General features: G+C 35.1%; 1 protein-coding gene across 2 annotated transcripts in view; it reads right to left on the bottom strand.

Moving 5' to 3' along the window:
• SppL (signal peptide peptidase-like protein) overlaps nucleotides 1-24,527 on the bottom strand; it is a 391,868-nt gene that overhangs the window by 117,589 nt on the left and 249,752 nt on the right. For both annotated transcript variants that reach the window (XM_090413421.1, XM_090413422.1), the window contains one exon: nucleotides 6,780-6,886. In XM_090413421.1, the coding sequence (XP_090269547.1) occupies nucleotides 6,780-6,886 (107 nt within the window). The remainder of the gene's footprint in view (nucleotides 1-6,779; nucleotides 6,887-24,527) is intronic.

The following is a 24,527-nucleotide window of genomic DNA, read 5'->3' as shown; positions in this document are numbered from 1 at the left end:
ACTAATTTTCTGATGCATGTCTTCCACATCACTATCCCCAAGCCTATAGTAGCAACAGCAACCAACTGTATATTTTGTTCTGTTGACCACTATTTCACACCAGGTTGCCTCAAATAAACTACCATTCACATGCCTCTCTTCTTGATATCCCACTTTTTTTTTTACTGCAGCTATCATCAGCAATACCTCCCCACCTATTCTATCCTCCCTAAAAATACTATACCCATCACATTCAATTCCAGAAACCACATCTCTTGCTGTCAGCTGAGTTTCACTAATTCCTATAACTTCTGGTAAGACTGTAATGACTAATGCCAAAAATTCATCCATTTCGAATGGTTCTTGCATCGCATATTAAAAAACTGTGGATTCCCTTTAATTCTCATACTTCCTTTACACCTTACATACTTTCTAGCAATTTCAGCATTTTAAATAGTCCCAAACCGATTTTTATCCACTCCATTATCCAAATTATTCTGCAATACACAATCACCTGAAACACATTCCTAACATAACAATCTCCCTCCTAATCTCATCCTTATCAATTTTGGATTCCCTGTATAACTATTTCAACTTGTTCATAGAACAGCAACCACTTCAAATGCTTATGACTCTCAGTGTTCAGATGCAACTCATCTCTTGCATACAGCTCTCTGTCTCTGGGCAATCAAACAAACTCCACTCCAGGCAGTAATATATTCTAGACCTCTTTTTCTGCACATTCTTGCAGTCATATCATTCATTATTACTGCTCTTTTAACTAACTCACAGTTGTCAAAATGAGGCAGCACACTCAGTCAAAGTGTCAAAGAAAAGTGTCAAAGGGAAGTGTCTTCCCTTTGACACTTTTCTACTTTACAATTCTTATTTTAAGAACAATTTACATTGTTCTTAAATCCTTTGCCACTGATTATTACTACCTCTCACGTCATTTATTGCCCATCATCACAATCATCTAGACTTACTTTTTGTAGAATTTTTTTTTCTTGCTTTTCATCTAATGAATGGCTTTTCATATTTCCTGTGTACTGACTAAAAAGTTTAAGCCAAAAAAACTATTGACCACTATCCTACCTCCCATTCTCCTCATCCATTAATAACAATACAGGAAATGTGAAAAGAATTTTATAGGGTGACAGTTTCAATACTTGCGAAAACATCTTGTCACTAGCATCCTTGGCAACTGCCCAAATGCCAAAGCAATCCCATACTGTTGGGAATGAATACAGTTTCACAAAGCTCAAAATATGTGTAACAAATGACACAAACCAAGATTTAAACATCTGTTAATGCAAAATATTTGCATTTTTTCTATTTAATTCAATGCATTGGGACAAAATGTCATTCTTGATCAAAAATTCTTATTGGTTAACCAATGAAGAAACTAATATGGCAAATAATTTAGCGTGAAAAAACAACTCTCTTTTGTTTTGTAGTACGTTGGAAGTGTTCCCAAAACATCGTGTTCATAAAATTCACAAGGGATTATCATCAGGACATGTTTGCCAATTTTATCTGTGTTTACACTTCACATCAAAATGTCAGAATTTTGCAAATTGCAGTGTAATACATTAATATTTAATCTGGATGGTTGGCCCACTGATAACAGTACACTGGCATGATGCTTCATCAAATAAAATTCTTACATTTCTAATTAAAGACATGTACTATAAATAATAATTATTTTAATTATTACTCTGACTTATTCTCCTCTCTCTCTCTCTCTCCTTAACCGAATGGTTGGTGAGGTTGCAATGCTATAGTTCGCCCACCGATTAGAGGTTCCTCGAAACTTCTGCGCATGTCAGAAAAAGGAGAATCCATTCCGATAATAGGGTAATCAGTCTGTCTTCTGGGATGTAATAATAATATAACAGTTGGAAAAATGTACGTAGAGTGTTAATAAAATTAAAAAAGGTATTGCATAAAACAAAAATGTAACTAGGTTTATTTTTAAGAAAGTTTTCTATAAAATAAAAATAATTATACAGAAAAACAGAAATTATTTCAAATGAACTTAGATATTCTAAACTTACAGTTGAGAGAACTGAGACACTTTAATGTCCTAAACAGATTAATTATTTATGACCTGTTGTGACACTCAATAGCATGCAAAAAAAATGTTGATATTATCGTACCATAATCTTTGGCTATCTCATTTAGATCTAAAATAGCTTTCTGTAAGTTATCTTCAGAATTTGTAATTATTATTTGGTCATCTGCAAAGAGGAGAGTGTTTAAGTTAACTGTAGGTGAAAGTTTAATTCCTTGATGTAAATTTTTATTTCATTTTATTATTATTTCATTTAAGTAGATATTAAAAAGAGTTGCTGATAGGGGACATCCCTGTCGGACCCCTTGGTTTATCTCTCTTGTATATGATAGCTCGTGATTTAATCTTATTTGTATTTGATTATTTTCATGTATACTTGTGATAGCTTTTACGATATTATTTGGTATTTGTCTTTCTTTTAATATGTTAAATAATATGTTTCTTTTAACTTTGTCAAATGTTTTTTCAAAGTCAATAAATGCAATATGTGTTTCTAAATTTTATTCTCTTCTTTTCTATATTATTAATTTTAGGCAAAAGGCCGGGTCTATACATGAATGTCCTTTTCTAAATCCATTCTGTACTTCTAAAATAAAGTTTTCAAAATATTTCATTAGTTTGCTATTTAAGATTCTGCTATATATTTTGTAACAGGAATTTAGTATAATGATACCTCTATAGTTTTTAGGGTCATCTCTATTACCTTTTTTAAAGATAGGAATCACAATTGCTTTTTTCGATTCTATTAGGGGGATACCAGTTGAATAAACGGAATAAAAGAAACAAGAAACGGAAAATCACCTGGAGAAGATAAGCTAGGTTCAGAACTATATAAATAGGCAAGAACAAGATTCAAAGAAAGACTTATTATTTTTAAATAAAATTTATTCAACATAATAGGGGTGACTGAAACAAAAAAAGACAAAAACTGGTGAGATCTTTCTGAGGAATAAATAAAAAATGTTATATTCAGGAAATGAAAATCAAGGAAAAGAAGAGTAGCCATAGAATTCAATACTAAATACGAGGCTAATCTTCTTCAATGGCAGGCAGTCTCAAGTAGAGTGATGTGGGCAAATATCAGAATGGGGAACTGAACAATGAGACTCATTTGTGCCTATGGTCCCACAGAAGGTTCTACTAAGGTAAAAGTGGATGAATTTTTTGAGGCTTTAGAAAAAGCAACTCAAACAATGAAAAAGGAAAAGTTGGTCCTTGTTGGGGATCTAAATAGAAGAGGAGGAAATGACTGTCAGACATACAAAAATATTTTCGGAAAATTTAGAGAAAAGAGCAAAGCTAATAATAATTGCAAATACTTGTTGGATTTCTGCTCAGGACATGGACTTGTTATTACTAACACCATGTTCCAACATAAAAATGTGCACAAATTCACATGGAGAGAAGAGGCAAGGAATAAGAAAAGTCTCAATGACTATGTTATTGTTGATAGTGATGTTTTCTTCCTCGTACAGAGGATTTGAAATTGGAAGTAATCACTATTTAGTCTTGAGCAGGATAAAATTGAATTTCATATTGAAAAGAAGAACATATACGAAAGTTTTAAAGCAAATAAAAGTTGAGCAGCTCTCAGATGTGAACTGTAGATTAAAATACACAAAGATTATTGAATCAAAAATGAAAGAGTTTAAGAACAGGAACCAAACCTTGGAGATTCAGTGGCAAGCCTTGAAGAAAACCCTGATTAGAGAATACTTAGAGAATACAGAGACAAATGTAAGAAAGCTAAACACTGTGTAAAACTAGCTAAACAAAAGTCATGGGAGGACTTTGGCAAGAATATAGAAAATAAATATCAAGAAGGTGGCAAAATATTCTGGAGATTGTTGAAGAAGCTTAGGAATGGAGGAAAGAGTGTTGTAAAAGGAGTTAGAGATGATAAAGGTGACATGAAAAAGGGAGAAAAAGATATCCTTGAAGTATGGAGTAATTACTTTGAAAAATTGCTAAATGAAATAAGCAGTGATAGCATAGTGGTAAAAAATACTCAACGGGCATACAGTCAGGAATATATATTCATACTGGAAGCAGAAAAAGCCATCAAAGGCTTGAAATGTGGAAAGGCAGCAGGATCAGATAATATTCGACCAGAAATGCTGAAGTATGGTGGTATAAAAGTCTTACAGTGGCTGCACTCCACAGTTCAGAAGACCTGAACAGAGGGACGAATTCCAGATGATTGGAGTACAGCTCTCATAGTAACCATATAAAAAGTGAAATAAAACTGAATGTGAGAATTACAGAGGTATTTCCTTACTGAATGTTCCTGGTAAGATTGATGCATGTATACTTGAGAAACAGTTGACAAGAATTGTGGAAGAAAAGCTTGGTGAAGAACAGGCTGGATTCAGGCCAAATAGAGGCTGACAGCATTAGATCTTCATTTTACAACAAATAGTCGAGAAAGCATGGGAATATAACAAAGATCTGTGTTTAAGTTTTGTAGATCTGGAAAAATCATATGACAAGGTGCCAAGAGAGAAGCTATTCAAAACGCTGCAGTTATATGGTGTCAATGGGGCATTATATCAACCGTCACATCATCCGCATAAAGTTCTTTGCTTTATGCGGACTATGTTATACTTCTAAATAAATGTGCTAGAAGTCTGCAAGATTCCCTGAGTAAATTGAATAACTGTTGTAATAGATATGGTATGAAGTTCAACAATAACAAGACAAAGACAATAAAATTAGGCAGAAGCATTGAAAATGTGAACTGCATTGTAAATGGAGAACCTGCAGAACAATAGAACATTTCAGCTACTTAGGCACAATTTTTAGTGAAGATGGTAAATTAAATATAGTTCCAATTTTCAGTTAACTATATTACAAAAGGAACAATCTGTCAACATTTTATATTACAATACATCTCTGACTTAGTGGAATACACAAACATCAGAATTTGTGAAACACAAAAGAAGTTTGTGGTTCAGTTTTATTTCCAATGGGATCACTTTTATTAGATAATTTAAAGCTATCATTTTAAACTATTTAAATTGAAATTAAAAATTATCTTTCAAAGCTTCTTTAAAGTTTCAAAGTAACATTAATATTTTCAGTCTGGCTCGAAGAAATTTAATGATATTTTATAGTTAAAGTCTGTATTAAAATTTGTCAGTTTTGATTTCAATCTGACCATTCTTGTGAAAAAAATTAGGTAGAATGAACTTATTTTGTCTATAGATAAAAAGAAGCAGCAGAAGAAGCTTACAAAATAATGTTGTTAAAAAACAACAAAATAATTATTACATCTCAGTGACCACCCACAAATCTGCATCTGGGGCAATGTTAGGTACTGTTACTGAACACTTTAAAACAATAGTTTTCGAAAAAATTATTCTTTTCATGAATTATGAAAGAATTCATCAAAAAATTACTGATGAATTGTTTTTTCAATCAAATGCATTTGTGATGAATTGTTGTGTGATGAACTGTCGTTCAACAAATTGTTTATTTAATAAATTGACATTCATTAAATTGTCGTTCAATTAAATGTTTATCCAACAAATTGTTTTTTTGATAAATTGTCATTCAACGAATTGCTATTTGGTAAAATGTTTTTCGATTTACTGTTTTCAGTAAATTTTCATGGAACGGTTGGATTTAGATTTTAGTATACTCTGCGAAACACTATAGAACACTCCTCATCTAAAAATATCTATACATAAAAAACTAGGAGACTGTCATCCTCCATTTAAAAGAACAAAAATCCAACCATCATTCATAGCACTAATAACTAAATACTGATTAAAACATTCAATTTCATCTGTATTGCTAAGAAGCCATCTTTTATTAACATCTGTAACCAATAAGCAATACAACAGGGCTCTTCTGCAAAACAGCAGTTCTCAATTCACTGCTCCAAAATAAAAGTCTGCAGTGGTTAATTGAAAAAGTAGTGTGTTCCTTTGGGACAATGAAAGCATAACATAATAACACTGTACATTGACTAGGAACAATGTCACACTCTTGGTGGAACATTACTAATTATTTCAAAACCAAGAGAAAATTAAAAAAAGTTAAATGATTTTTTGTTGCCTCTAAAATTTCAAACTTTTCTAGGAGGAAAAGTTTGAAAATAAAAAGGAGGAAAATGAATGATAAATAAAGTCAATAAAATTCATTGTCAGTGAACATTTTAAATTTATCTTACATGAAAACTCCCTGTGTCACTAAATGATTAGTGACACAGGGAGAATTCATGATATAATACGAAACAAGAATAGTAACAAGCTCGGTAAAGGTTAGTTGCAACCACTCTGGAATTCTAGTTGATGTAAACTACTATTCATCCACATGCAAATCCCATTGAAATTTTTATTTTTATATACACATCAGTTAGTACACGATGAAAATAATACTTGTAATTGAGTAGATTTCCAAATTCCTTGCTTTTGTAAATAAACTGAATGTGATAAATCTTTCATTATCCAACATGTAGCTAGCCACAGTAGGATGCAATGATCTGTTTTTGACTAGTTATGATTCCATTTGATAACATAACAAAAAAAAAATTTTTTTAGCTATATGCATAATTATCAATATACAAGCAAAAATGTACTTGAAAGAATTATTCACAAATTTTATGGATGCTTAGCATGAATATTTTATTAATATATACAATAAAGATAGATGTGCACATGAATATCATATCTTGATTCCTTTGATTTAATCCTTTTTTAAATAAATAAAAAAAATTGCTTACCCAGAAAACATCATAAATAAGTAATCCTGTTAGGAGCAAAGTGGACACTTTTAGACTGGGTAGTCGAACAAAGGCTATGAAAGCTACACAGAGGCCCATGCCCATCGCTATACAAAATTTAAAATATAAAAAATTATTAAATTTGTGCATATTTACATATATAAATAAATTATATGTACTTAAGTATGTGCTACTTAAGTATAAAATACTTAAGTAGCACATATGACAACAATATATGGCATACCCAGAATGAATATAGAGTAGAAACTTAATTTTATTATCCTGGCACTTATCCACAGAATAGCTAATGATAAAAGTTATAATACTTATAGTTGATTGCATAAAGATTTTGGCACCTGCAGTCACAACAACAATGTTATAATTGTGGACTGTGACTTTGAAGAGATTATGCATTAACTAATAAAGGGCATAAAACACATTTTACAATATTTTTATAAAAACTTTCAAATTTTATGAAAACCTGAAAGATATTACCAAATGGTGAAAGACTTTTTTCTAGATTGCTATACTCTGAAAATATAATGTAACCTCCAAAAGAGTTAGGTTAAAGCAGATTATTAGACAGACAACGAAGGAATTAGAGAAAGTTGAGCAGTGTTTAGAGGAACTCAGGAAGAATAAAACAGATTAGCAGCAAAATGGTAAACAACAAAGAATGGAATCAGGTAAGTTAGTACATAATAATGAAAATATGGTAAGTAAAGTTGATTATAAAAGGAAGGATGTTATTTGGTATGGTGACTCCATCATAAAACATGCCACTGATGAGTGGGTTATAACATCAAGTTTTCCCTGACAAAAATTAAAAATTTAATGCAAGCAAATGAAAAATAGAAAGCAAAACAGATTAATTCTAGTAGGTACCAATGATTAACTAGCAATAAATTCAGAGTGAGAGAGGATATGAAAAGGTTGTTGGAAGAAGCAAGAGAGAAGAGTGAGAAAGTAAAAAATAGTTAGTACATTACCTAGATATGATGGAAATGAATTACAAAGAAGGGCTATGATGGCAAACAATTCAATTTATAGGCTGTCTAGAAGGAATGGATGTAAGTTTTTGGATGGAGTAAGTTTGAGGGAAGATTGGATTTGTATACGAGGGATGGCATGGTACACTTGAATGCATTTGGCATCAGGAGTCTTGAAAAATTATTAATTGATATGAAACCTAACATAGAGAATCAGGGAAATTGGATTCTGATGGTAGGAATCATGAGAATCTGTGTGTAAGAGTAACAATTTTAAGTAACTGTGTTAATGATGGGAATGGTTATTATTATGGAAATCATTATATAAAGAGAATGACTCGGTGTTCGTCCAGTTTGAACCTATCAAGCATGTGTAACGATGTCTGCATAAGTAAGGAACTAGATAAGAACAAAGATCTGCAAGATGCCGAATTGTGTCATTTAGACCACAGCCTAGAGTATACAAAAGAGCATGCAGGTAACTTATGTCTTTACACGAATGAAAGGCAAAGGAGTAGAGTTTGTTGCCTTGGTTAATACGTTGGAACTTCATGTTGTAGCCAATAGTGAGACCTGGCTATCAGAAGCAGACATACTAACTGGTATCGAGCGCAAACAGTACAGTATTTTTAAGGAAGGATACACAGGGTAGGAGAGGAGGAAACATGCTGCTAATGATATCAGATGACTTGAATACAGTTAAAGTTGAGACCTATGATTGTAATACTAGTAAAAGTTTTTCATGTGAAGCGAGTTTGAAGCCGTACTAGATTAAATACATAGTGGGGTGTTGTTACAGACCTGGTGGATCAGTTGCTAGTGACAAAATGCATCTGTGAAATTGCATGCGAAGTATGATTTATTGAGCTGTTGCAAGACAAATTTCTCCAGCAGCATGTGAACAGAAGGAACTTGTAATCAATTGATTACTATGTTAGACAAGGACACACCGTGATACTTTTGTGTTTTTCTGTGTTTTGAATTTTGCTAAGGCTTTTGACAGAATACAGCATGGAAGACTTGCATAAATTGGAGAATATGGGTTTGGATTTACAGCAATCCCCCGATTAGTGCACCTAATGCATTCTTTAAAACAGGCGCATTAATCGAATACAATAACCTATGGGGAAAAGTATAATTCGTTCCTCAAATTTCTTTTTTGAACCTTAATTTTTTATAAAAGAATTAAAGTATGTCTCAGGGCCTAGTTAAAGGAAAACCATGAAGCTGAAAGACAATAAAACATATTCAGAATATAAATTTTATTATTCTACTTCTTAACAAAGAATTGAGCTAACATAGTTTGGCGACCATTTTATTTCTTTTTTTTTTCATACAACCAACGGTATGGTCCTATTGCTTCTTTCTACTCTTCTGCAAATTTCACTGCTTCTCTCTCTCTTCATCAGAGTCAGCCTCTATGCATTGCTGCTTAAAAATTTCGATTGTACGAAAAATATTTTCAAATTGTTTTTGTGAAATTTCTTTTGGCTGACTATCAGTGGTTAAATTTTCTTCATATTCTTCGGGATCTTCCAGCTGTGCATCTAAATTTAGCAGGTCGGAATTACAAAATTCTTCAGAATGAGAGATTTAATTAACTCTTAGACATTATCATTGAAGGGGAGAAAGAAATGAATGATGCACAAATGCGCCAAAAAATGGCCCAACACACGAAATCACGTGCTTTATAGATAAAATTTCCCAACTGTTATACAAGCAAAATAATTACCACTTTAAAAACTACAATCATCATAAAAGATAAGTTAATTTTCCGACGTGTAATAATAAAAAACTCATCCTAGAAGACCAATTGATTACCCTATTATCGGAATGGATTCTCCTTTTTGTGACATGCGCAGAAGTGCGAAGGGTCTCGAATCTGTGGGCGTACTATAGCAGACGATATAAATTTTGGCAGCAAAAATTTAGAACATAGTATACATGGAAGTAGTGTAGTATGCCATTAAAAATAACTTTGTAAAATGTTTTAAATTGGTAACTAAATTATTTCATTCTGGTGAGTGATTTTTTAAAATAGTTAGCCATAAAAATGTATACATAGAAAATTTTTAAAATCTGTAGCAATTAGTTTTAAGATATATATAGGCGCACTAATCGAATTTGGGTATCGATGATTCACTAATCGGGGACGCATCGATCAAGGGATTACTGTATAATATATTAGCATGGATAAGAGAATGGCTGAGTGACATATCAAAAAGTGGTATATGGGGGATGTGAGTATGCAAAATTTAAGGTAACCAGTGGTGTGCCTGAAGAATCATTCCTTGATCCATTGTTATTCAATCTGTACATTAATGATATTGGGAAGGGTTTGGCATGCAACATACAACTATTTACTGATGATGCAAAGATAGGTAAAGTAATCAGGAGCGAAAAATGAAAAGTTGGTCCTTGTTGGGGATCTAAATAGCAGAGTAGGAAATGATTGTGAGACATACAAAAATATTTTGGGAAAATTTGGAGAAAAGAGCAAAGCTAATAATAATGGCAAATATCTGTTGGATTTCTGCTCAGGACATGGACAGGTTATTACTAACACCATGTTCCGACATAAAAATGTGCACAAATTCACATGGAGAGAAGAGGCTAGGAATAAGAAAAGTCTCATTGAATATGTTATTGTTGAAAGTGATGTTTTCTCCCTGGTGCAGGACACCAGAGTGTACAGAGGATTTGAAATTGGAAGTGATCACTATTTAGTCTTGAGCAGGATAAAATTGAATTTCATATTGAAAAGAATAACATGTAAGAAAGTTTTAAAGCGAATAAAAGTTGAGCAGCTCTCAGATGTGAACTGTAGGCTAAAATGCACAAAGATTATTGAAGAAAAAATGAAAGAGTTTGAGAACAGGAATCAAACCTTGGAGATTCAGTGGCAAACTCTGAAGAAAACATTGATTGATTCTGCCAGAGAGGCATGCGGTGAGGTTATCTGTAAGGATAAAAAAATCAGAACTCCCAGGTGGACACAGGAAGTTAAAGAGGCAGTGAAGGAAAAGAAGAAAGCATACCAAAAGTTCCTGTCAAATAAGTCAGCTTGTGCTCTTAGAGAATATAGAGACAAATGCAAGAATGCTAAACACTGTGTAAAACTAGCTAAACAAAAGTCATGGGAGGACTTTGGCAAGAATATAGAAAATAAATATCAAGGTGGCGGCAAAATATTCTGGAGGTTGTTGAAGAAGCTTAAGAATGGAGGAAAGAGTGCTGTAAAAGGAATTAGATATGATAAAGGTGACATGAAAACGGGAGAAAAAGATATCCTTAAAGTATGGAGTAATTACTTTGAAAAACTGCTAAATGAAACAAGCAGTGATGACAGCACAGTGGTAAAAAACACTGACCAGGCATGCAGTCAGGAATACATATCCATACTAGAAGTAGAAAAAGCCATCAAAGGCTTGAAATGTGGAAAGGCAGCAGGAGTAGATGATATTCGACCAGAAATACTGAAGTATGGTAGTATAAGAGTCTTACAGTGGCTGCACTGCATAGTTCAGAAAGCCTGGACAGAGGGACGAATTCCCGATGATTGGAGTAGAGCTCTCATAGTACCCATATATAAAAAGGGAAATAAAACTGCATGTGAGAATTACAGAGGTATTTCCCTACTGAGTGTTCCTGGCAAGATCTATGCAAGTATACTTGAGAAACGGTTGAGAAGAATTGTTGAAGAAAAGCTTGGTGAAGAACAAGCTGGATTCAGGCCAAATAGAGGCTGTCAGGATCAGATCTTCACTTTACGACAAATAGTCGAGAAAGCATGGGAATATAACAAAGATCTGTATTTAAGTTTTGTCGATCTGGAAAAGGCATATGAGAAGGTGCCAAGAGAGATGCTATTCAATACGCTTCAGTTATATGGTGTCAATGGGGCATTATATCAAGCAATACTTAGTCCTTATTTGAGTTGTAAGTCAGCAGTTAGAATTGAAGGAAGTACAGGAAGATGGTTTAATGTTAAATCTGGTGTGAGACAAGGATGTACATTATCCCCTCTGTTATTCATTATCTATATGGATCACATTATGAAGGAAAGTGGTATTAAACATGATATCAAAATTGGAGATGTTAATGTCAGCTCTTTGCTTTATGCGGATGATGTTATAATTCTAAATAAATTTGCTACAAGTCTGCAAGATTCTCTGACTAAATTAAATAGCTGTTGTAATAGATATGGTATGAAGATCAGCAATAAAAAGACAAAGACAATGAAAATAGGCAGAATCACTGAAAATGTCAAGTGTGTTGTGAATGGAGAACCTGTGGAACAAGTAAAACATTTCAGCTATTGAGGCACGATTTTTACTGAAGATGGTAAATTAAATATAGAAATAGACAACAGAATCAGCAAAGCTGGTATGGTGGAAAGTCAATTGAATAAATTCATATGGAATAAGAGAGAAATCAGTCGGAACACTAAATTAGCTGTGTACAAGACAGTGTTCAAACCAGTTTTAACTTATGGATCTGAGAGCTGGGTCAGAAGTAAAACACTTGACCAAAGACTAGAGACCACAGATATGAGAGTCCTGAGAAAGATTATATGCATGAACAGATGGCATCAATGGCAATATCATATTAAAAATGAGGATATTAGGAAAGAACTTGAAATTGTCAGCATCCAGGAATGCGTTAGCAGAGCTAATCTTAGCTGGTATGGTCACTTAAACAGAATGGGCGAGGAAAGATTAGCAAAACAAGTGTTCTCTGCCAGGTTGGCAGCAAAACGACCCAGAGGAAGACCAAGATATAAGTGGATTGATACGGTACAAAATGCTTTAGACGATAGAAATATAAGATCTGATAATGTTGGAGTCTTGACAAGTAACAGACTGATTTGGAGGAAAATTGTAGATAGGAAATTAATAATGATGTAATTTTTTTCATGTAGTACTATCATATCCTGTACACCCCTTGAGGGTACATGGCAGGAATTTGATGATGATGATGATGACTGTCTGGCTTTTTCGAGGCGTTTATGGAGACATAAAAACTAGTAAATGCAAATTGAAAGGAATATAAAAAACGCTGTAAACCAACTAGTAGCTAAGGTTACACATTCACGTGTCAGAGAGGACTTATTGTTCTTATTCATTATCATGCATGCGTGTTTGTTGTAAACGTGTAATGTGATTACTGGCTAGCTGTAGTTCGGCTTGATTAAGAGAGAGGATAAGGTTTTTCCACGAACTGTTTACACCCTGATTTCTGTTGAAGTTTCAACCAGTTATTGACACTATTGTGGCTTCCTTGAATAAACGATGTCTGCAGTCGTCATCGAGATATGGCATGGAGCTGTTTTGCCACTCTATCATGTGGTTAGACGTACAGAAATAATGTGCTAAGCCGGAAGAGATACTTCTGTTGTGGTTTACATCACCAACATGTTCTTTTTGTCTGATTTCTAAACTCTGTGAAGTTTGTCCTATGTAGGCAAGACTACAGGAGCAGGGAATGTAATATACTCCTGGATATTTGTAGGAAGGCACCTTATCTTTTGGGGATCCTAAAACTTGTCTGATACTGGTGGTTGGTTTGAAGACCACTCTGATGTTGTAGACTCTTAGTATTCTTGCTATTTGGTAAGAAATTGACTTGATGAAAGGGATCACTACAGTAGAAATGTGCTGGGAACGTGATTCTTCTTGTCTGGGGTTGTCACTGTATAGATATTTTTTTATGATGTTTTGAGGATATCCATTTTGTGATAATGTGTTGGTTATTAGTGAGAGAGTTCAGTCTGAGTATCCTCCTCTTCTGATATAAACTTTCTGGCCCTATATTTCAACATGTGGATAATGCTCAGTTTGTGTGTCTGATGGTTTGAAGTATAATGAAGATATCTTCCAGTATCTGTGGGCTTTCTGTAAATAGATAATTTGACACCGTTTGATTGTTTCTTTATCAAAATGTCTAAAAAATACCGTTCGTTGTTGTTTTCGTTCCAGAGTGATCTTGTTATTAATGAGTTGATTTTATCCGCAAACGATTTTAGGTTTTCTAAGCTGTCTTGCATATAATGAAGATATCGTCAACATACCTCCACCACGTAGATGGTCTGGGGGAGATTGTGGAGAGAATTTCTTTTTCAAATTTTTCCATGAAAAGGTCTACAGAAGATGGTGATAGTGGGCTTCCCATTGCTATGCCTTCTAATTGTTGGTATATGGTGTTATCCTTGAAGAACTTAGATTGAAGGCAGTGTTTAAACATCTGTGTGATCTCTAGAGGAAAAAGATCATGGATGATGTTTATTACCTCTTCTACTGGTACATTGGTGAAAAAGGATACAACATCTAGACTGGCTAGCATGTCTGTTGGTGCAATCTTAATGGCTTGGAGTTTATTTACAAAATGTTGACCATTCTTGATATAGGATTCTGTTGATCTTATTTTATTATTTAATAAGTTTGCAAAATGCTTTGCCAAAAGGTAGGTTGGTGATGATCTTCCATCAACGATTTGATGGAAGGATATATCCTGTTTATGTAATTTAGGTGTCCCATATAGTCTTGGACTGATATGATGCGAGGATTTTAGTGATCTCTTCACTTCTTCTGGCCAAAAGTTACAATTTCTGATTAGTTGGTTTGTTTCATTATGATTTTTTATTGTGAGGTCTCTGTTTAGGATCTTATAAGTGGAGTTGTCTGAAAGTAAAATGTTTAACTTATCATAATAATCTTTAGAATTAAGGATAACTGTAGAATTCCCCTTATCAGCCTTTGTAATAATGATAACTTTGTTTTTCTTTAAGTTGAGAATTGCCTTTCTATCATAAGGAGACGTGTTGAGAACAGGCAAAACAGCTCCATGCCATATCTCGATGACAACTACAGACACCGTTTATTCAAGGAAGCCACAATAGTGTCAATAACTGGCGGAAACCTCAACAGAAATTATTATTATTATTATTACTATGGGCGACTGCAGGGAGTCCTTAGACTCATCGAGGGAGGCCCTAAACATCATGTCCACACTAACACAACTATACGACATTCTCTCACAGTATCTATCATACCTTGCCTTGAACTCATTCACTGTCATAGCCCCCACAACAGACTCTGGTAGCTTATTCCACTCATTTACCACTCTAAAAGTAAAGAACCCAGCTCCAACACCCCTGCTAATCACACTCTTGCCCAGCTTCCATAGGTGTCCCCTAGTTCTCCCACCACCAGTCCTGATCTCAAAAATATCCTCTGAATTAATCCTATAGAAACCCTTTAGCAATTTTAGTGTCTCAATCATATCTCCCCTTTTCTGCCTATCAACTAATTTCTGCAACCCACAAATCTTCAACCTGTTTTCATATGGTTCATTCCATAGTCCTGCTATCATCTTAGTCACTCGCTTCTGGATCCTCTCCACCTCCTCCCCATCAAGAAGGAACCGAGGTGACCAAATCTGGGAACAGTAGTCGAGATGAGGTCTTATCAAGGCTCGGTACAGAGGAACAATAACATGCTTGTCAACGTATTCTTAAGCAACAAGTGATTTGATGAGCTGATTTAGCACTTCTGCAATGTGCCCCCTAAACTTCAACTCCTTATCCACCAACACTCCCAAGTCCCTGGCCTCATCAATCTCCTGGAGTACAGTTCCACCAATGTGGTATACTGCTGCTAATCTTTTCACCCCAAAATGCATAACCTTACATTTTGTCACATTAAATTGACATCCATTCTCCTTAGCCCAGAACTCCAATCTATCCAAGTCATCCTGCAAGATTTTTACATGTTCTGCATTCACTATTGCCCTACCCAACTTTGCATCATCAGCGAACAAATGAACTGTTCCTCTTAGATCCTTCCCTATATTGTTTAATGAACAAATTAAAGAGCAGTGGTCCAAGAACAGAACCCTGCAGCACACCAGCAGTCACAGGCCATCTTTTGGACTCTACTCCAGAATAAACTCTCTTTGATATCTCTCCATCAACCACCACACCTATCCGTCTCACCAACCCTATATCCATTCCCATATGTTGTAGTTTCCAGATTAGAATTCCATGTGGTATCCTGTCAAATGCCTTTGCCAGGTCCAGCAGTATCACTGTAAACCCATTACCCTTATCCAGTTCAGCCATCACCTTGTTATAAAACTTGAACAAGTTACTGAGGCAATACCCCTCACAAAGCCATGCTGTCCCCTGTACAGTATCTCATTTTCATCAATCTGTTCCTGTATTTTTCCCTTGATTACTTTCTACAAGACCTTGACAACGACTCCTGATATGCTGATCGGTTGGTAATTTGCAACTGTAGTCTTGGATCCTCCTTTATGCAGTGAAACTATTTTGCCCTCTTTCCACACCTTCGGGACTAAACCAGACCCGAGACTCAGATTAAACAACATGGTCAAGGGCAATGATAATTCCTTAGCTGCTTCATGCAAGATCCATGCCGGTACACCATCCAATCCCACAGATGTATTCACACTAAGGTTCTGTAATAGACTATTCACCTCCACTTCATTCATCACAATTCCCATATAAACTAATGGTTCCTTCATTTTTTCAATGTCACCACCTGGATGATATACTTTTGCAAAGTGATCACTCAGTAACTCCACTATATCGACTGATTCAGTGACCTCCTTACCATCGTCATTCCTTAAAATCATTTTGCTGTGTACAGTTTTTTCCTTACTTGCAGCATATAGAAAGAACTGTTTGGGATTCTCTTTAGCTTTCATAGCTAGTTTCCTTTCATAATCCACTTTTGCTTTTTTTTTTTTACCACACTCAATTCCCTCATTTAAATTCCCTCCACAGTTGTTTCTTTTTTTGTAGCTCAAGCTTAATGGTGTTATTCATCCATTTAACCCCTACTTGTTTTACGATTCGGACCGTAGGTATACAATCAGCCATAACCTCCTGTAAATGCTCCTTGACCACTTCCCATGATCTATCGACATCCGGCTCTTGCAGTTGTTGTACATGCCATGGCACTGATCCAAGCAATCTCCTAAGCTTGTCATACTTGCCAGCACGGTAATTCCACATATACCCTGTCTTAATCGAAAATTCCACACCTTTAGCCACCTCCCAGGTCAGGACCTTATGATCACTCTCACCAATAGGTGGCAACATGTTCATATTCATTACAGTCAAATTCTGAGATGCTATTACCAGGTCAAGCACTCTCACTCCCCTAGTATTTTCAATTACATGCTGTCTCAGATAGTTATCTCTTAATAATTGAATAAAATCCATTTCCTTCCTCACATGTGTCCTCTCCTCCTTCCAATCCATGTAACCATAGTTGAAATCCCCCATAATAATTACCCTCCTTGTGCCAGTGCCAAGAATGACAGTGTGTTTTGATGAATGGTCGGTCGTCATGATATTCATGCCGTATGTGACGAATTCTCGCTATCAATCGCTTCAAAACTTCAAGATAAAACTCACCATTGACCATTTGGCCAGGCGGAACGAATTCCTTCTCGATAATGTCCTTGGAATCATAGAAACAAATCAGCGTTGTCTTTACTTTTGACTTCTCCAAGCGACTTTTTTTTGGATACCCCTCTTCTGGTGGTCTCCACTCAGCACTCTGGTGCTTTGTTTCGGGCTCATACTCAAAACACCAAGTTTCGTCACCAGTAACGATCATTTCAAGGAAGTCTGAGTCTTTACGAGGTTTTAATGAGGTTCCTGCAGTGTTCAATTCGATACATTTTTTGGTAGTCGGTCAAATTGTGGAGAACAAATCGCGAATTCAATTTACGAAGGCCCAAACTCTCGGTCAAAATGTTGTGCACAGCTGATTTTGGAATCAACTTTAAAACTTTTACCAAGTTTAACACAAAAGTCAATCGTAGCTCTCTGTTTGAAACTCATTTTCCGACAATTCATCAAAGCACTGTCACTCTTGGCACTATAACTCGGCTTCTAATGAAACAAACGTCATAAACAGTTGATACAACACTAATGAAGGTTGCTGCTTTCGACAACAAAAAGATACAACAGATAGCACTACTAGTTTCTTCTATTTTCAAAAAGTTTGGTTTGTTTTGGTTTTCTTAATGAAGGTTGCTGCTTTCGACAGCAAAAAGATACAACAGATAGTGCCACTAGTTTCTTCTATTTTCGAAAAGTTTGGTTTCTTTTTGGAAATGTACTCATACTGTCTACTGAATTAGAAACTTTTATTCAATATCAAGCTGGACCTCCTTTAGCCAGAATTACAGCACATATGTGATTTGGCATAGCTTCCACAAGGTGTTGGATTACATCTACAACATACTAGGCATTCACCAGAGAGTCCTTAACTGGCTCAGATTTGATGGAAGAGGACTTTGTTCCCAGATCTATATTTCTAACATCTCCCATACATTCTCAATGGGGTTGAGATCTGGACTTTGTGGTGGCCAGAGAAGATGGTGGAAGTTGCTGTCATGCTTGCTGAACCACTGCTGAACAATCCCTGTGCAATGCACAATAGCATTTTTGTCTATGAAACAACTGTTACCTGTTGGATAGAAAGTCAACGCTACAAGAACAATTTGATCAGCAACAATGTTCAGATAAATACCCGACCTTCCAGCAATATCAGGGGACCCATTCCGTACCAACAGAGCATTGTCACACACCATAACACCACCTCCAGAACCTCAAGTTGTGTTTACAAGGCAAGCTGGATTCGTTGCTTCATGAGGCTCCCACCAAGCTCTCTGACTACTGTAGGTACAGAACAGGATGTACTGTGATTCAACAGACTACATGACTTTTTTTCTAGTCTTCCAATCATTGTGTTTTGGACACTACTGGTAAAGAACTTTATAGTTCTTTGTAGAAATCAGTGGTTTCCATATAGGCATGTAATCGTCAATACTGATCCTCTTCAATTCCCCACACATAGTTCAGTGAGATGAAGCAGGAACAGCCTTCATTAAATGCTTTAGTCAATTGTTGCAAAAGTTCTGTTTGTCTATACAAGCCTTCTCAGACAACAGTGATCTCTTTCCTGCCATTATGGTGTGTGACAATGTATAAGAGGCACAGCTGTAGGCAGGACCATAGTTGTGCTTCTTAGACAAGCAATGTGACACCTGGTCAACTAGTCAGCGCTGCTGTTTCAAACTCTATCTCACTCCAAAAAATTCTTTTTGTTCCCCATTGTGATCAATATTATTGATGATTACTGAGCAGAAGCAGCATTCTTAAATAGTTGCCTAGAACATGTGATGATGCAAGTGACCAAGTATTTTGCATATATGTAAATGGGTAAGTCGCATTTACATACAATTGCATAAAGCATTCTAAATTCAGTGGTTGGCATGTGTACATTCTTGCATGAATGTTCGCATCTTTTATCAGTCTGATCTTGAGATGACTCACACCAAGGATTATGTTTCCTTGTATACACAGCCATGAAAAAATTGAGTTCGTTTTAATCAGAATATGGATAAGGATCATTTTGACCAATGAGATGAATTTCATTGGTCAAAATGGTAACTTAGTAAGGAAACACTGCGTAGTCCCAGGAAAGTTGATAAGAAGTTTTATATTTTGAGAATAAAGGCCAAATAAAGAACTGAATCTAACGAACATTTATTGAACGTAGGAATTCACATTGTGGAAAACAAAATGTTCAGATTGACAGACTGATTTATGTGAAACAAACTATTAATAGAATGAATTTATTCTATAAGGTAAAGGAAATCCCTAAAGTATATTTTTATTTTAGAAGGCCTTGGATCCAAATAGTTTTATAGTTATTACTTTTATTTTATTTGCAATATACATAGTTTTTAGTTTCATTAAATATATATATATATTTATGTGGTTTTCAGATTCTAAAACAAATGGTTAAAAGTCATTGCACCAATCGGAGTTGAACTCTTGTACATTACGGAGTAAAAAAAATCTCTTACAGATGACAATAAAGAATTAAAATAAACGATATGGTTAGTGAGAGAAGGTTATTAATGTAAAGATGGGAAAATGTTGGCTAAAGCACCAAGACCAGGGGGAAAACTCAATACTGATAGCGAAATCTAACAAAAGAAAACCATCCACCATTATATGCAATGAACAAACAATGAACAGAGAAGCAATTGGCAACACAATCACAAAGGACAGAAAAGAGAGAGACCATAAGATGGTAACTTAGTAAGAATACTTTATGCCAAACTCAAATGCTTTGAAAATATCATCAAGAGCAACCACAATTTTCTCCAAACTTTTCCATGACCTGTGTCCAAAAGAAGAATAAGGTCAGAGCCATCTGCTATGGAGAGAAAGTAGCAGAATCCATATTGATAATAATTAAGTAGAAGACTTCCACGGCCATGAAGAGGCTGACTGTTTAATGACTTTCTCTATTACTTTCAAGAGTATTGATGAGCATGTATATAATAGTTTGATGGCTGACCTTTATCTTCTTTTTCTGTAGGATGATCTTAATAAAGAATTGCTTTTATGCTGTTGGGTAGATAGATGAATATGACAGCTTGTAAAGGTAATTCATGATGGATGTGAATTCTGGAGAATATCCCACTGGATGAAAGACCATCTGGACCAGGAGACTTATTAGTACCAGATTACTAAGGATTCTGATGTACTTATAGTCTTAGTAAGTGATCAAGTGATTTAACCATGTATGAACAAGAGGGCACTTTTTTTTGAGTGGGTGCTTACAGAGAGTCTGTTTTGGATTTGTTAATGTTTAAGAAGTTGTGGGCTTCAGTGTAAGCTAAGAGCACAGCATGGGTTTTGACTTCTCATTTAGGTTTGTTAATTTCAAACTAGGACTATGTTGGCACTCCACACACCAAATCCTGAACAAGGGAATAAATGTCCTCATTTCAGCAAGGATTATTTCAGTTATTCGGATGGATCATGTTTTTGATCAAAATAGAAATGAGACCATGATAAAGAGGCACAGAATTCCCAGAGGTCATTGGCACCATTTACACCCTCTGTCCAAAAAGAAACAGAACTTTCAAAAATAGAAGAAACTAGTGGCGTCACCTGTTGTATCTTTTTCTTGTCGAAAGCGGCAACCTTCATTAGTGTTGTGTCAACTGTTTATGACATTTGTTTCATTAGAAGCAGAGTTATAGTGCCAAGAGTGACAGTGTGTTTTGACGAACGGTCGGAAAATTAGTTTCAAATAGAGAGCTGCGATTGACTTTTGTGTTAAACTTGGTAAAAGTTTTACCGAAACGCATCAAATGCTTCATAAAGCATACATTAATGAATGCTTATCAAGTACTCGAGTTTAAGGGTGGTTTAAGCGATTTCAAAGTGGTCGTAAGATGCTTGAGGACGACAAAAAGCCAGGCCATCCAAAAACTGGACTGAGCGAACTTAACATCCAAAAAGTGCGTGATCATCAAAGAAAACCCGAAATCATTCGGAGAGTGATTGAAGATGAATTGGGGATTCCAAAATCAACTGTGCACAACATTTTGACTGACAGTTTGGGCCTTCATAAATTGAATTCATGATTTGTTCCCCACAAGCTGATTGACGACCAAAAAAATGTATTGAATTGAATACTGCAAGGACCTCATTAAAACCGCTCATAAGAACTCAAACTTCCTTGAAACGATCGTTACTGGTGACGAAACATGGTGTTTTGAGTATGAGCCCGAAACAAAGCACCAGAGTGCTGAGTGGAGACCACCAGAAGAGGGGCATCCAAAAAAAAAAAGTTGCTTGGAGAAGTCAAAAGTAAAGACAATGCTGATTTGTTTTTCTACGATTCCAAGGGCATTATCCACAAAGAATTCACTCCGCGTAGCCAAACGGTTAATGGCAAGTTTTATCTCGAAGTTTTGAAGCGATTGATAGCAAGAATTTGTCGCATACAGCATGAATATTGTGATGCAGGCATCTGGTCACTTTGCACAATAATGCACCATCTCATCATTCAAACATTGTGAGACAGTTTTTGAGCAAAAACTAAGTTTGTGTGTTGGATCACTCGCCGTATTCACCTGATAACATCCTGTGGTTTCTTTCTCTTCCCCCAACTTCATTTGACGATGAAAGGAAAGTGATACGACACCAATGAAAACGTTCAAGGGGCAGTAACCACGGCCCTCAACAGTATCCCAAAAACCGATATAAAAAATTATATATATTATGATTTGATTTTTCAAATCATAATATATAATAAAATTCAAATCATAATTATTCAAATAAATGATTTGAATAATTATAATTGGCCTATGTTTTATTTTCTATCAAAAGTTCAGTTTCTTTTTGGGCAGAGGGTGTAGTGTCATAAAATATGAAAATGAAATTGTCTGGGAGATCTATCTGTAAAAAAGGAAATGTGGACCTTGTCTACATTAAAATTCAGGGTGGTGGGAGAATGATGAGGATTATCGAGTATTCTGATTTGCAGGTGTACAATCTCTATTAGATTATTACTGGCATGGGCAGTAATGGAAAGGCTTCCCAGCTCACTTTCTACATAATTTCCAATGCTATAAAATAAAAAAAAAAGTAATATATAATAATATTGCATTTATATTGGATATTTTATACCTCCGATCTCTTGTTGCTTACTTCATTCAGAAAAAAAAAAAAAAAAATGTAACACCATGATGTCACAAAATTGATGTCTATGCAAATAGTTAGGAAAAAAGGAACATGGTGGTGTATTTCTTGAAGAGCTGGATAAAACAGTGTGAGAAAGACTGTTCCAAAGAACAGTAGCCGATAATGAAAAGAAAAATAAGAAGTTGGTTCAATAAGTTTGAAGCTGGTTTGAGCAGAAGCTGCAGCCATAGAAGAAAATGGAAAAATATCAGTGATCACTTCGATGAAGCAGAATCCATAAATATATTTATAGAAAAGCAGCAAGGCAAATAATTTGCAGGTGTACAATCTCTATTAGATTATTACTGGCATGGGATAATGGAAAGGCTTCCCAGCTCACTTTCTACATAATTTCCAATGCTATAAAATAAAAAAAAAATTAATATATAATAATATTGCATTTATATTGGATATTTTATACCTCCGATCTCTTGTTGCTTACTTCATTCAGAAAAAAAAAAAAAAAAATGTAACACCATGATGTCACAAAATTGATGTCTATGCAAATAGTTAGGAAAAAAGGAACATGGTGGTGTATTTCTTGAAGAGCTGGATAAAACAGTGTGAGAAAGACTGTTCCAAAGAACAGTAGCCGATAATGAAAAGAAAAATAAGAAGTTGGTTCAATAAGTTTGAAGCTGGTTTGAGCAGAAGCTGCAGCCATAGAAGAAAATGGAAAAATATCAGTGATCACTTCGATGAAGCAGAATCCATAAATATATTTATAGAAAAGCAGCAAGGCAAATAAGAAAATGTCTATGAGAAAACGGATCTTGTGCTCTTCTCCATCCTAAATGAGAAAGAAGAGTTACCTATTGTATCTTTCAAGGAAAAATATAATAATTATGAATAGTGAGTGATCAGAAAGAGCCCTCCCTTGAGTCCTTGGACCCATTATCACACAAGTCCTTGGAAGAGATTGCATGATGATAATAACATCTGGGGTGAGGAGAGAGAAATAAGAGGTCTGAGGTTTTGAATAATCCTTTTAACCATTTCAAAAAAGAGTACAATCATGATATTACTATACCCTATATCTGAAGAAAAATAGATTTTGAACAAATAAAATCTTTATGCCGATTTCAAGCAGCACAGAGATTATATATTTGTTCAAAGAGCAACCAGCTGAAGACTAACTCCCTTCCATCTCAGTTCTATGCATGTTATAAAATTCCTTACACCTATAAGTTGCCCAATTATGAGCAAATCTGCCAATATCCATCTTCAAGAATATAAAAAATATAACTACAATTATCAAGTCAGGTCTAGCAGATGCTACTATAAATATCATCTACAGAATGAAATAGAAGTATTATGCTTCATCCCATTAAGTACAAACACAAGATATTTTATCTCTTTTTGAATCAGCAGATGATCTGATATTTCAACTAACACTTCATAAATTCATAGTGTTCATGCTTCCTTCAGTGAAAGCAACAATGTGGATGTAGAATATGAAGATGCATGATGATGCATGATATTCGGAAGTGCTTGTAATTATGGTTGAGTGAGCCAAAATGATTCTGATATGGTGTTTCAGACTCAGATATGAACAAACTGGCATGATGGCCAAATAACAACAGATGCCAAGTCATGCATTTCGGACTAAAGAGACTGCAGTTGCCTATATTATTAATCAGATTTTATTCCAAGAAACTACAGACGCTAGAGAACTAAGAGTGATAGTAGTGGACACAGGGTTGAAGTACAGGATGACTTTCTTCAAAAGTGATTCACAAAAGAATATATAAGTACTCTGCTTCTTTACAGTGCCTAGATATGATTGTATTTGGATCATGCACTTAGACAGGTCTTTGAGATTCTGAAGCTGCAGAGAGAGGATCAGAAGTAACCAAGATGATATCACAAATGTAGATTATTATAGTAGATTAAGAAGGTGTGGTATAATCTTCAGGGTTGGTTAAGGGTCAAGCCAAATAACTACCTTTCAGGAATGCATAGAACTGATTGGGACTTCTGACATAATGTCCAATCCGGTCTACTGAGTACTGAATGAACGAGGATGGGCTGGCAATTTGGGACTTAGTCGACCAAATTTTGTACTCTTTATTAGCTTAAACCATAAATTTATATGGTGGTATAACATGATGAGATTTCATACCGGCTGGGGCATCTTCCCCAGTTAAACAAGGTCCTGGAAGTTTTCAT

This window comes from Typopeltis vanoorti, chromosome 24 (assembly GCF_054136105.1).
Source record: "Typopeltis vanoorti isolate ZY-2024b chromosome 24, IOZ_Tvanoo_1.0, whole genome shotgun sequence".
NCBI classification, from domain to species: Eukaryota; Metazoa; Arthropoda; class Arachnida; order Uropygi; family Thelyphonidae; genus Typopeltis; species Typopeltis vanoorti.
This window is presented reverse-complemented; position numbering and strand designations above follow the sequence as displayed.